The sequence below is a fragment of the Armigeres subalbatus genome, chromosome 1, assembly GCF_024139115.2.
Source record: "Armigeres subalbatus isolate Guangzhou_Male chromosome 1, GZ_Asu_2, whole genome shotgun sequence".
NCBI classification, from domain to species: domain Eukaryota; kingdom Metazoa; phylum Arthropoda; class Insecta; order Diptera; family Culicidae; genus Armigeres; species Armigeres subalbatus.
Window position 1 is genome coordinate 195,265,926 of NC_085139.1, and position 11,834 is coordinate 195,277,759.

The window sequence follows — 11,834 nt, forward strand, 5'->3', positions numbered from 1 at the left end:
ACGAAGGAAGCTAGAAGAAATTATTGAAACTCAGAAGGCCAAAACGTACAAGATAGATAAGGGTAAGGAGATGACACAAAAAAGAAAACGCAGCAGGTAAAATGACAGACAAAATGAATGTTGACTTGACAGACGAGACTGACACAGGCAATACTAACAACAACGGACAAGACAAAAGGAAAAATCAAAAGAAAGAGGTAAACACGAACAAAAATTCAACAAGGAATGACTGGACCAAAATACGACACACACAGTTTTCTTCATCGAAAGGGAAAGCCAAGATGTCAAACCGGTTCATACAATGGAAATCGCAAAAATACTACACAACATCGGCATCAAAAACTATAAAGAACTGAAATTTGCTGGACAAGGACGGTACCGAATCACATTCAATCGACCGAGAGAGGCAGAAGACTTGCTTAATTCCAAGCTTCTGTCGGAGGAGTTTAAATACAAGGTGTATGTACCCAACATGCTGAAGGAATCGATAGGGATTATTAGGAATGTCCCCCCATCGCTCACCGAAACCGAGATTCTAAACAACATCCAAACAGGAGGAAAGAAGAAGATCATCAAAGTGGAACGGATCAACAGGATGAAGGACCAAATCCTAATACCAACATACACAGTGAAAGTCTACGTAACAGGACAGGAACTTCCAGAAAACGTCTCGATCTATGGTGTTCCAGCGATTGTTGAAGCGTACATCTTTCCCATTAAGATGTGCAACAAATGTTGGAGGTATGGACACAGACAAATAGCTTGCAAATGTAGGAATGAACGATGCGAAAACTGCGGACAAGAACATGGCGGTCAGGATTGTTCCAACCCCACCAGCTGTATTCACTGCAAACAAATGCACAAAGTAACAGCCAGAAATTGCCCGGAAAGAATACGTCAGGACAAAATTCGTTACGTCATGGCGAACGAAAGACTGACTTTCATGGAAGCAGCGAACAAGTTTCCAAAACCGAATCAAGTACAAAACAGACTGGACTCACTAACAGATTTTCCACCGATCATAACGAACGATCACAATACACGACCAAAAACAAGACTACAAACTTCTCAATCAGACAATAGACCAGCAAGACAGGTTTCTAGAACACGAAATAGGTCTGGCAGCCAAAACAAACATCCACAAGAAACACAGGTAGACGTTCCCTCTATCCTCAACAAAATTACAGCTATTCAAAAACCATCCTCAAACACGCAGAAAATCCAGAAATAGTAAGGACACAATTGACTCAGACATTTTGTTAATAAACATAAGTGACCAAATCAAATCGATCATAGAAGCGGAAGTAATGACAGTCAATTCTAATCCCACCCAATCAAAAACTTCATGGGAGTTTCAGGAATCTAAAGTTTGTACAACACAATATAACCAGTATTCGCCCATTAGATACCCGTAAATCTCTTAAAACTTCCTTAATGTAAACAAAATAGACATTGCACTCTTACAAGAAATTTGGATCAAATCAAACGAAGAATGTAAAATCCCCGGATTCAATTTTGTTAAACAATGTAGGCAGAATGGATACGGAGGAGTCGGTATTTTAGTTCGAAATGAAATTACATTCAAAGAAGTTGCATTGCCAGATCTAAGCCCATTAGAAACAATAGCAATTAAAACACTAAATACTGAATACCCTATACTAATTATTTCAATTTACATCCCTCCACCTCCAATCAGAAATCAAAACATAAAAGATCCTTTAAAAAAAATAATAGATATAATCGACCAACTTAAACTTCCAACAATTTTTGCAGGTGATTTCAATGCCCATAGTCGTACTTGGAATCCTAACCAAAGTAATTGCCCTAGAGGAGAACTACTTGAACACCTTTTAGAAAACACTAATCTCATTAACATGAATGATGGTTCCCCAACTTTAATAAAATCCCCCAACACCTCCCCATCAACCATAGACTTAACTTTTGCTACGTCCGACATAGCACATAGAATAGAATGGACCATACACTTCGATGAAATAATGAGCAATCACAGAATTATAACTTTCGAAATACTTAACACAGCCAAAAATTTTAATTACAAAATCGAATGCATCAATAAAACAAAAGCTATAGAAATGATAAACCAGATAGACGTAGACACTATTATAGACCAACATGACATTCTTCCAGCAATAAAAGAACAAATAGAAAAAATAAATATCATAGAAATAGTAACAGAACTCCAAAATCATGGTGGAATAAAGAAATTGCTGAACAACTAGAATTAAAAAATAATCTGCTAATCCAATACTTTAGAAACCTAACACAAGAAAATTTAATACAATTTAAAAAAGCCAAAGCGAAACTAAAACAACTAATAAGGAAAGCCTCAAGAAATGATTGGAATAAATTAATTGACTCAATAAATCCAGATATGGGATGCAAAGAACTATGGAACATTGTTAAAAGAATAGGAGGCGGATACACATCCAAAAATAATATTCACTTACTAAATGATAAAACAATAGCATTAAAATTTATTGATATTAACTTCCCAGAAATAGAAAATGAAATCACTCATACAACAAACACAGCTGAATCAATTCCAAACATTTCCCTTTCAGATTTAATTAAAACTATACACTCTAAAAAGATTCATCTGCCCCAGGAAACGATGGTCTTTCCTTCCAGATTCTTAAAAATTAAATCCACCAATCCTTATTAAAATAGTTGATATGTTAAATTTAGTATTAAGAACAGGAGACATACCTAATGATTGGAGAGAGATAAAATAGTTCCTATACTAAAGCATAACAAGGACCCTCTAAAGCAGAATCTTATCGTCCAATTTCGTTATTAAGCGTTTTACTAAAACTTCTCAATTTTACAGTTAAAAAACACTTATCAATTTTTTAAATAGAGAAAATCTTTTGCCACCCTATTCCTTTGGATTTAAACAAAAATATCAGCAGTTAACTGTGTAAATACTCTTGTCTCACACATTAAACAAGCTAAAAGAGAAAATGAAATAGTATTAGCAACTTTTCTAGATTTAACAAAAGCGTTCGACAATGTAAATATTGAAAAATTGATAGAAATTCTAAATGACATAAACACACCCCCAGAAATAAGCAATTGGATTTATCAATATCTAAAAAGAGGAAAATAATTTTAAAACTAGCAAACGGTACAGAGATAATTAGAACAACTAACAAAGGATTGCCTCAAGGCTGTCCATTGTCCCCCATTTTATTTAACATTTATACCATGCAAATACATAAATTAGCTAGAAAAGACAGAATGTTTTTTCAATTCGCAGATGATTTTACAGCAGTTATCATAGCCAAAACAATAGCAGAAGCAGTAGATAAAATGAACAACTTTTTAAATCATACAGTAAACGCATTGAATGAACTAGGAATGATAATAAACTCAGAAAAATGTGCCACAGTGATATTCACAAATAAATTCCACCCCATAACCAGTATCACTATACAAAACACTCAAATAGAAGTAAACCCTTTCCACAAATTCCTTGGAATTTTCATAGACCATAGATTAAATTTCAATAAGCAAGTTGAAAACAGCGTCACAAAAGCTAGAAGAAAGATAAACATACTGAAAATGATAACAAAGAAAAAATGGAGCCCACCCTCAAACAGCACTTAAAATTGCTAAAACAATTGTACAACCCCATTTAGATTACGGTCTAACACTTTCAGCAGGAACATCCAAAACCTCTTTTACTAAATTAGAAACTGTCCACCACCTTTACATAAGAACGTCAATGCGATACTTGAAATCAACCCCGAACCATGTAATTCTAGCTGAAACAGGAGAACTACCCCTAAAAGATAGAGCAGAATATTTAGCTATCAAGGAAATAACCAAAAATTTGTATCACAATAATAGCCCCATAGTACCCTTCCTTATTGAATCTATCCATACTGAAGAAATACACAAACATAGTTCTTATTTAGAAACAATAGCAAACATAAATAACTTCCATTTACTACAATTAGCAAAACCCATTTTCACTTTGCCAGCCAAAAACTTAATAGTCAATACAGAAATCAAAAACTTAACTAAAAAGAATCTAACAAATAACGTACAAAACAAATGGTAATAGAGTTAATTAAGACAAGCTACCCAGATAATTATCTTATTTATACAGTTGGATCAACATCACAAGATAGAACAGGCTACGGGATCTATGACAGTCAAGAAAAATCTCTTATAGTGGTAGGCTTAGGACACAGTTCACGATCATGAATGCGGAGCTTGCAGCAATTCTAAAAGCAATTGAATACATTTCTCAAAGTAACATTCAATCTCCAGTAATATTAACAGACTCGAAAAGTGCCACAAAATTACTAAAAACGTTGAAGCAGGTGAAAATTATTTAGTCAATGAAATAATACATAAAGCACTATTATACGACAAACAGATTATTCTACAATGGATACCGGGACACATAGGATTATTAGGAAATGATAGGGCAGACTTGGCTGCTAAATTAGGTGCTAGTAAAACGAATATAGAGGATTTAAAGTTGACAAAAGGTGACTTACTATTAAACATTAAAAAAGAAACCTACTGCATTTGGGATCAAAATACAAAACAATATCATTAGATAAAGGAAAACAACACTTTTAATAATGTCTACAGTAATTCAAAAACCATGGTTCGATAATATTAATTTATCAACAGATCTAACAGTAATTATATCCAGAATTAGAGCAGGACATACAGCTACAAAAGATAGACTATACAACTGGAATCTAATTAGCTCAGACAGGTGCGACGAATGCAATGAAACCGAAACCTTGACACATATCCTTCACCACTGCCCTAAATTCCAAACAATTAGACTGAAATATCCAATATTACAACAAATAGATGATATTACTCCTATTCTAGCTGAAAACAAACCAGAAAAAAATAAACAGATTGCCGAATTCTTAAGAGAAACTAAAATTAGTGTTTGAAACTAGCTAATCCGCGAAATTTTGATAAACAAACTTAAACCGTGACATTGCATTTGACACTACCCGACACTGAAATGAGAGTACTGTCAAACTTCAATATTCCCGTTTCGTTTTCATAAATGACATGCGATGTTGTCACCCGCAAAACAAGACTTGGCTGAAATGGACCGATAGGTCTGCGCCAAAAGAGAGAAAGAAAGAAAGAAGAAATGCTGCTGCTTTCCAAACCGCTAAACCAGGGAATTGGTTTATAGACATCGACTATATGGAGTTTTAGGTTTAACCACATAATAAGAAGTGCCATCTGGTGACAGGGTCTAATACTGTCCATACGGCCGTCTAAGGGGATCAAGCCGCAATCAAGGTATCATTACTATATTTATTATTAATTTTCAAATGGTTTGGTACCGCTAATTTGACGATTAATCAATGTTTTTTTCAAATCATTTTGTTTTTCAGAACCGTCTAATACCACTTTTCAAGAGCGTATTCTACGGACGAGACTATATGTTGCATATCTACGACATAAACCGAAATAACACTTGGCGGTAGGTGGTCGTAAAAGTTGCATCTTCATTCTACAAAAGGAAGTATTGGGAACTACATCCTCGACTGCACAATAAGGAACTTTGAAATGTTACTGACCTTGGGAAATAACCGTATTTACCGCACATATTCCTTGACGAAGGTGCCGCATATCTATAGACAACTGGATTCGAACAACGGTTTAAACGATGCGGGAAATATGTTTTTCGAATTAGCGTTAGAGCTGCTGAACTACGAGCCAAAGACCAAAGTAGCTAGCCCGGGAATTGGAAGATTCGGGTTCGAGTCCTTCACAATTGGGTTCGAGCTTCTTTCACATCATAGATTGAAACCGCTAACTAAATGTGGTATGTAATGTTTCTTTTTTTTTCTTCTATGGCTGCTATTCAACTTCAAGTATTCTATTAGCATTTCCTCAATTAGGGAAAAGTGTGGCACAATCACCACCCTACACTTTGGTTCTTGTGGAATAATATAAATCCTCCGCATCCTGCAGATTTGTCTCTTTAGTCATCTCTATATTGTGTCTTGCCTATAATATAAGCATGAAACATATTGATTATTACAGTTTAAGGATATTATTAATTGGTTTTGAAAAATATGTTTTTTCGATGCGTTTATTTACTGTATGGGGCGAAACTCGACACCACCTCGGGGAAAGGCGAGCAACGTCCATAAAATATTTTCGAAAATGTTTTGAACTTTAGGTATTATTTTTTTACTTGAAAAGATTATGCATAAATGATGTTACTTTGTCGCTTTAAAACTGACTGAAATTAATTATAATGGTGAAACTCATTTACGTTGCAATACCACCCCATGCTGATAGCTTTTTTAAGTTTTCTTCTATCGATTATATTGAATTTAAACTAATTGTTTTTTAGTGTGGGTAGACTATTAGGCACATCAGTGGCGTAGACACGAGGGTGGTTTTGGGCGTACCCCCCCCCCCAGAGACAACATTCTCGGAAGAATTTTTTTTTCGAAAAAAAATGTTAAGAAAACCCCCCCATACCAATTTTCTGGCTACGCCACTGAGCACATATTATGTATAAGCATTCGAGGATATCGATTTTTTCAATAAAACTATTTCAATAAAATATTCCACATTGTTTTTCTATTATGCGGGAAGGAGAGAGAAATCATGAGAATTCTCGCTTAACTTTTCAAAAGGACCTAAGTAACATTTTTTTCATGAATTAATTTGAATAGCGCAATCAACAGAACAACATGAAAGCTATTGATTGCAGTATTCAAATTAATTCATGAAAAAATGTTACTTAGGTTCTTTTGAAAAGTTAAGCGAGAATTATTCAGCACTATTGTATGTAATTTGAAATTATTTATTTATTTATAATATGTATATATTATGTTATTGGTAAAAATAGTTTTGTAGCTCAAATAAGAATTTGTGTCAGTTGTACGACAGCCAAAATGGAACAGCGGTCTCCAAGTGCCCGCGTCTCAAATCCGCATATATTGTCCAGTGCATTGAAAAGGGCCCCAATGCTGAGAACTGGTTGGAATAGTGAGGCGAGCAGTGTAGATGTTGCGCTTGCTCATTAACAGTAAGTCCAGTTCGTCGATGGCGATATGTAGCAGTAATTTGACCGGACGACAGTATTCCCAGTCGAGCAAATATTCGTCTCAAACATGGATTCTACTAGGGGCCCTTCTTAGCCTTTGATTAAAAAAACCTAGTCTAGAAAGTCTTTACACGATCGCTGTTATAAAAACACAAATCTGCTGATAATGATTTTTCTAAGTCTCTACCACTACATAGACGTTCTATAACTGCAGTTATGCAAGTCATGCATGCGTGCATTCGAATTTTTCCCAGATCTTGGCTATTGAAACAGCCGCGTAGGTACTTCTTTTTCTACTTGTAGTACGTTCAGATCCAAGCATTTGAATGTTTTATTGACGATGTGCTTTTTTGTTAGCATCGATCTTGAACAGCTCGTCACAATCGATGCTGTTGGTGTTGATCGTGTTGCCATAGATAAGCTGTTGGACAGAAAAGGAAAAAGATAATTAATTGAGTGTTCAACAGCAAAAGTGGTCAAAGGCGGTGGTCTGCGTTGACTCACAAAAAGAAAATATTTAGAAACGTGATATGTAAACACCAACCTGATAATTCAGTTTTCCACGATGCTTTTTGGTATCCATAAGAATTTCCCGAATTTTTAGTGTGGTCAGAGCGGCCATGTGCTGAGCATAGAATCAGGATCTAGTGTAGCGCCAACCGGAAGCCGGAAGCTTGAGCGCCATCTGGTAAATGTTGCACTGCATGTTAAGTTCCGGTGACAGACCAGGTGCTTTCATTAGTTGTTTCGCTGACTTTCTGCTCTCGACGAGTTTGAGAATTTGACAGGGCAATATTCCCATTTCGCTTGTTTGGAGGATCTGATTGCTGGCGTTCTCACCATCTACTGCATCGGTCGTCGGCGATAGCACCGTAGTGAATGAAATGTGGTACTCCCGGACCGGATGATATGGGGTAAAGGGAGCTGTAATCCATTTGCAGGATAAATTTGCCGTTGAATCCTTTTATCGTTTCCAACACAAGGCCGCCGGAGTATGCCGCCTTATTTTCAGGTTTGCTGCGATCAGCAGCCGCTTCCGGTTTCTCTTGATTAAAATCTGTTTAAAGAAGTTTATTCTATAAATGACTTCATTGACGATCTAAAAAAAGAACTTACCTGTTCCAGCTCTGAGAGCCTTATCCGGCGCGATGTAGTCCTTTTCGGTAAATGCATGCAGGAAGAATTCGTTTTTCTCGGTCCAACACCTGGGTAAAGTTCGGTTCATCAGGTTTCCCGCAATCTGAGTAATCTGCAGCGCCAGTGGCAGCACGTTAAACTTGTATGAAATTCTCATCGTAAAGTAATTATCTTGTGGAATCTGCATTGCCATTAACCGGTGGCATATCAAATCCGGATCAATGTTTCCATTCATGGAAACCAATCCAACCAAAAGAAACCTATTTATATATGTATCTTTAACTAACAACGTTTTCGCACAAAAATTTTGAGCGCGTTTAACAAAACAAAGGTAAGAAAATAAATAAATGAGCATAACTGACAACTGTTGTCAAACTGACGCAATTCGAATTGAGGGGCTTCTCAACGGTCAGGTTATTATAATAATTGTAATCGGTCACTCCCCAGGGGTACTGAGTGGTGCTCGGAAAACTGGGCACCATTCCGTCTATGTATTGGTCGATGGCTGTAGGATCTGTCAAAGTTAACACCGTCGTGTGTCTTCTTCTTATTTTTACTTGGATTCGTCTATATTTGCAGTGAAGCCATAAATGAAAGTTTACACAAAAAATTAACATATGACATATCTAGAGTGCTTTGAAAATAGGTCGTATGTGCAAAAAAAAGCCTCTCTTTGGATGTATTCTCTTTCGATTATTACAAAACTATACAAAAGTTTACTTCGATTTTTTTGGCAGATAACCAAAGATAATAGCTTTGTCTATCATGCTGAAGTGGAAATGTAGCAAAACATGCAAAACTAGTCGATATATTAGCGAAAGAGAGCGTGATCAAAGAGAATCTCTCTTTTGCACATACGACCTTTTCTCAAAGCAATCTAGATATATTGAATTTCATGTTCGAACTATATTCCACAATGTATTTCATTATGCGGGATCATGACCTGCAAAATGGGAATTGGAGTTGTGATGCATTTTTTCGAACTGTATCTTTGCAATGCTTACGTTATTAGGCCCTTTTTAAATGTTAAGCGATAATTAGACTCTGCCAGATTTATTTTTTTCAGTGTTGTTATTTTTTTCTGTTTGTTTTTTTACGGCCTGACAGCTGTTTTATATGTCATATTCGAAATGGTTGAAAATTGAAAAATCTTTGCAGTGAAAATTTGATAATATGTTTGTGTAGTGGCCAGATTATTCCAAAAGATATTTCCTAAATTCTCATAACAGTTCTATAATCCTTTACGTGCGTCGACACAGGACGAAATTCATCGGAAAAGATCATTTGTGGACTATCTGCTGTGTGTGCTTGCTGCTGGGCGCAACAACTATGGCCTGGCGCTCGCGGGGACTTTCCAATGCAGATTTAATCCGTCAGTTGCAAGGTAGGTATTTCTGGTGCTCTTTTTTTTCCCCTGGCTATACTGTGGCACATTACAGAACATGGCATCATTAAGAGTGAACGAGTGGCTCAAGCTTTGATAGCAACGGATCGAAAGCATTATGTGGCGAGCAATTTACAACCCTACGTAGATTCTCCGCAGCGAATTGGCCATGGGGCCACCATCAGTGCACCTCATATGGTAATTATATATGAACGAGACTATCTTATATGGCAATTTGCTGGCTGTAGATGACGTATTTGTATTATTACGTTTTTAATTTGGCACTTGTTAAGTTTTTTTTTTGTTCATGAACAAATTACAAATTAATTGACTCATTTGATGGATTAGTACAAAATGTTCTGAGGCATAATTTCTTCGTAAGGGGAATGTTCATTTTCATAATCAAACGTTTGGTCACATGTATCTGTGGGACAAATGGCAAACAAAAAATAAATTTATTTCAGCATGCCTACGCTTTGGAGCTCTTGGAGTCGAATTTAAAGATGGACAGTAAAGTGTTGGATGTAGGATCCGGTTCGGGATATTTGACCGCATGCTTTGCTCGTTATATTCATCAGAAGGAGAATGCAACCGGTTTCGTGGTTGGAATAGAGCACCATCCTGCACTAGTCGAACTCGGCAAAAACAACATCAAGGCAGACGATGAATCCCTCATAGACACTGGGAAGGTCATTCTTGTTGGTAAGATTTTTAAATATTTTGTATGTACCATCATTTGGTAATAACATTAACAATCATTTCTTATCGAGCAATAGAGGGCGATGGTAGACAAGGCTACAAAGAGCACGCCCCGTACGATTGTATCCACGTCGGAGCCGCTGCCCCCGAGACGCCTCAAGAACTAATCAATCAGTTGAAACCGGGTGGTCGCATGATCGTGCCCGTTGGCCCGGATGGAGGAATGCAGTACCTCGAGCAGTACGACAAGAACACCGATGGCAAGGTGGAGAAGACCCGGCTGATGGGGGTGATGTACGTGCCACTGACGGATTTACACTCGTGATGCCTTAGCCGCAGAGGCTTTTGTATGGCACTTCGTGTGCTGCTGGTGCTGATGTTGCTGCTGCTCTTTGCCTACAGTTTGAAGAAAAGATTCTATTAGGTTGAGCTTCCGTGGTCACTTTTCAGCCTCTAAATCTCAGTTTTCTAGAAGTTTTATATTTACGGCTGTGTTTTGTTGTGGAAACCTACTCATATTACAGTTTAGTATTAAAATATGTTTGGTCTTTGATGTTGACGAGCGTATTTTATTTATTTTCGTTTTATAATTTATTCTGATTTATAGAAATCGCATCTGACATGTAAATCTACTTAGAGGAATTAAATAACTAGGCTTTCACAAAAAATATCTTTATGCCGGAATAAATATATAATGTGTGAATTGCAAATCTCATATATTTTTGTATTTTAATCAATTCAAAATTAGTCCTAAAAGCTGATGTCTTTTATTTAGGGTAGGGTGGATCAATATGGGTCACCTAATGGTAACGCACAAGGCATAAAAACACAAAATATTGACTTATGGGTGGTAACCTCACCACCCGTCGATTGCAAGCCGTGTTAGAGACCTAACGGTCTTTTCACTAACTCGCGTTTTGGAGATGAGCAACTACCACCGCACATGTACTACGTATACTATGACCTCCGCATGTGCATTGCATACGTTGGTCGTTGGTTTGGTTCAAGACACCTCCACCACTGCAGTTTCGACATGATCTGTCAAGCTGCCGTGTACACCGCATTCCGAATATCCTAGTCCCGGAAGATTCTCTTAAGTGATGTTGTTCGGGGTCGTATCCATGTCGATAACAAGCAGCATGTCGTTACGCTCAATATCGAATCGCGAGCATGCAAACCTCACATGTTTCATCGTTTCTACCACGCCTACGCATTCCGAGCACTCATCCACAATCCTAGTACACAGGACTTAATACGACAGATCTCTAACTTTCCTCAATGCATAGAAATTAGATAACAAGAAGACTACTAACCGTCAAAATGTTTAGTATTTATGAAATTGTTATATCCTAACTTCCATAAAAATAAAAAAAGAGATTCAGACTTTTATTGATTCAACATAGAATCCGTTTTGATATGCTGAGATATTTCGGAACTGTATTTTCGGTGTGTCGCCATACTGTTATCTTTTGTAGTGCGAAAATTCTCATTTTCCGGGTGAATTCGGAACAAATAAAAAAGTGACCGGTGTGTAAA

General features: G+C 36.9%; 3 protein-coding genes and 1 long non-coding RNA gene across 5 annotated transcripts; 3 read left to right on the forward strand and 1 right to left on the reverse strand.

The window, feature by feature from the left end:
• The first annotated feature begins 301 nt into the window (after positions 1–301).
• On the forward strand, positions 302–1,231 carry LOC134206865 (uncharacterized). The gene has a single exon (XM_062682603.1). It carries the CDS (start codon positions 302–304, stop codon positions 1,229–1,231), a length of 930 nt encoding a protein of 309 aa, XP_062538587.1.
• A 3,924-nt stretch (positions 1,232–5,155) lies between these two features.
• LOC134209573 (uncharacterized) lies at positions 5,156–6,258 on the forward strand. Its single transcript, XR_009978760.1, has 2 exons — positions 5,156–5,310; positions 5,406–6,258. It is a non-coding gene; the product is annotated as an uncharacterized LOC134209573 (long non-coding RNA).
• Positions 6,259–7,699: 1,441 nt separating this feature from the next.
• On the reverse strand, positions 7,700–8,628 carry LOC134209580 (DNA polymerase alpha catalytic subunit-like). Of its 2 annotated transcripts, none has more exons than XM_062685586.1 (2): positions 8,195–8,628; positions 7,700–8,123 (listed from the first exon to the last, which is right to left on the reverse strand). In XM_062685586.1, exons 1-2 carry the CDS (start codon positions 8,568–8,570, stop codon positions 7,915–7,917), a joined length of 585 nt encoding a protein of 194 aa, XP_062541570.1. In that variant the 5' UTR covers positions 8,571–8,628; the 3' UTR covers positions 7,700–7,914. The 2 variants fall into 2 exon arrangements, with proteins under 2 accessions (XP_062541570.1, XP_062541563.1); XM_062685579.1 differs by having other exon boundaries at positions 7,700–8,135.
• Positions 8,629–9,316: 688 nt separating this feature from the next.
• Positions 9,317–11,013, forward strand: LOC134209594 (protein-L-isoaspartate(D-aspartate) O-methyltransferase). Its single transcript, XM_062685593.1, has 4 exons — positions 9,317–9,599; positions 9,655–9,797; positions 10,064–10,301; positions 10,376–11,013. The coding sequence occupies exons 1-4, from the start codon at positions 9,545–9,547 to the stop codon at positions 10,621–10,623; spliced, it is 684 nt and encodes a 227-aa protein (XP_062541577.1). The 5' UTR covers positions 9,317–9,544; the 3' UTR covers positions 10,624–11,013.
• Positions 11,014–11,834: the final 821 nt, after the last annotated feature.

Excerpts from the sequence above, each read along its gene's own strand:
- LOC134206865 (XM_062682603.1), top strand. The coding sequence starts at position 302 with ATGGAAATCGCAAAAATACTACACAACATCGGCATCAAAAACTATAAA.
- LOC134209594 (XM_062685593.1), top strand. The coding sequence starts at position 9,545 with ATGGCCTGGCGCTCGCGGGGACTTTCCAATGCAGATTTAATCCGTCAG. Across the intron at positions 9,798-10,063 it reads CCATCAGTGCACCTCATATG|CATGCCTACGCTTTGGAGCT; the intron begins GTAATTATATAT and ends AATTTATTTCAG. Across the intron at positions 10,302-10,375 it reads TGGGAAGGTCATTCTTGTTG|AGGGCGATGGTAGACAAGGC; the intron begins GTAAGATTTTTA and ends ATCGAGCAATAG.
- LOC134209580 (XM_062685579.1), bottom strand. The coding sequence starts at position 8,570 with ATGCTCATTTATTTATTTTCTTACCTTTGTTTTGTTAAACGCGCTCAA. Across the intron at positions 8,136-8,194 it reads GGCTCTCAGAGCTGGAACAG|ATTTTAATCAAGAGAAACCG; the intron begins GTAAGTTCTTTT and ends TTCTTTAAACAG.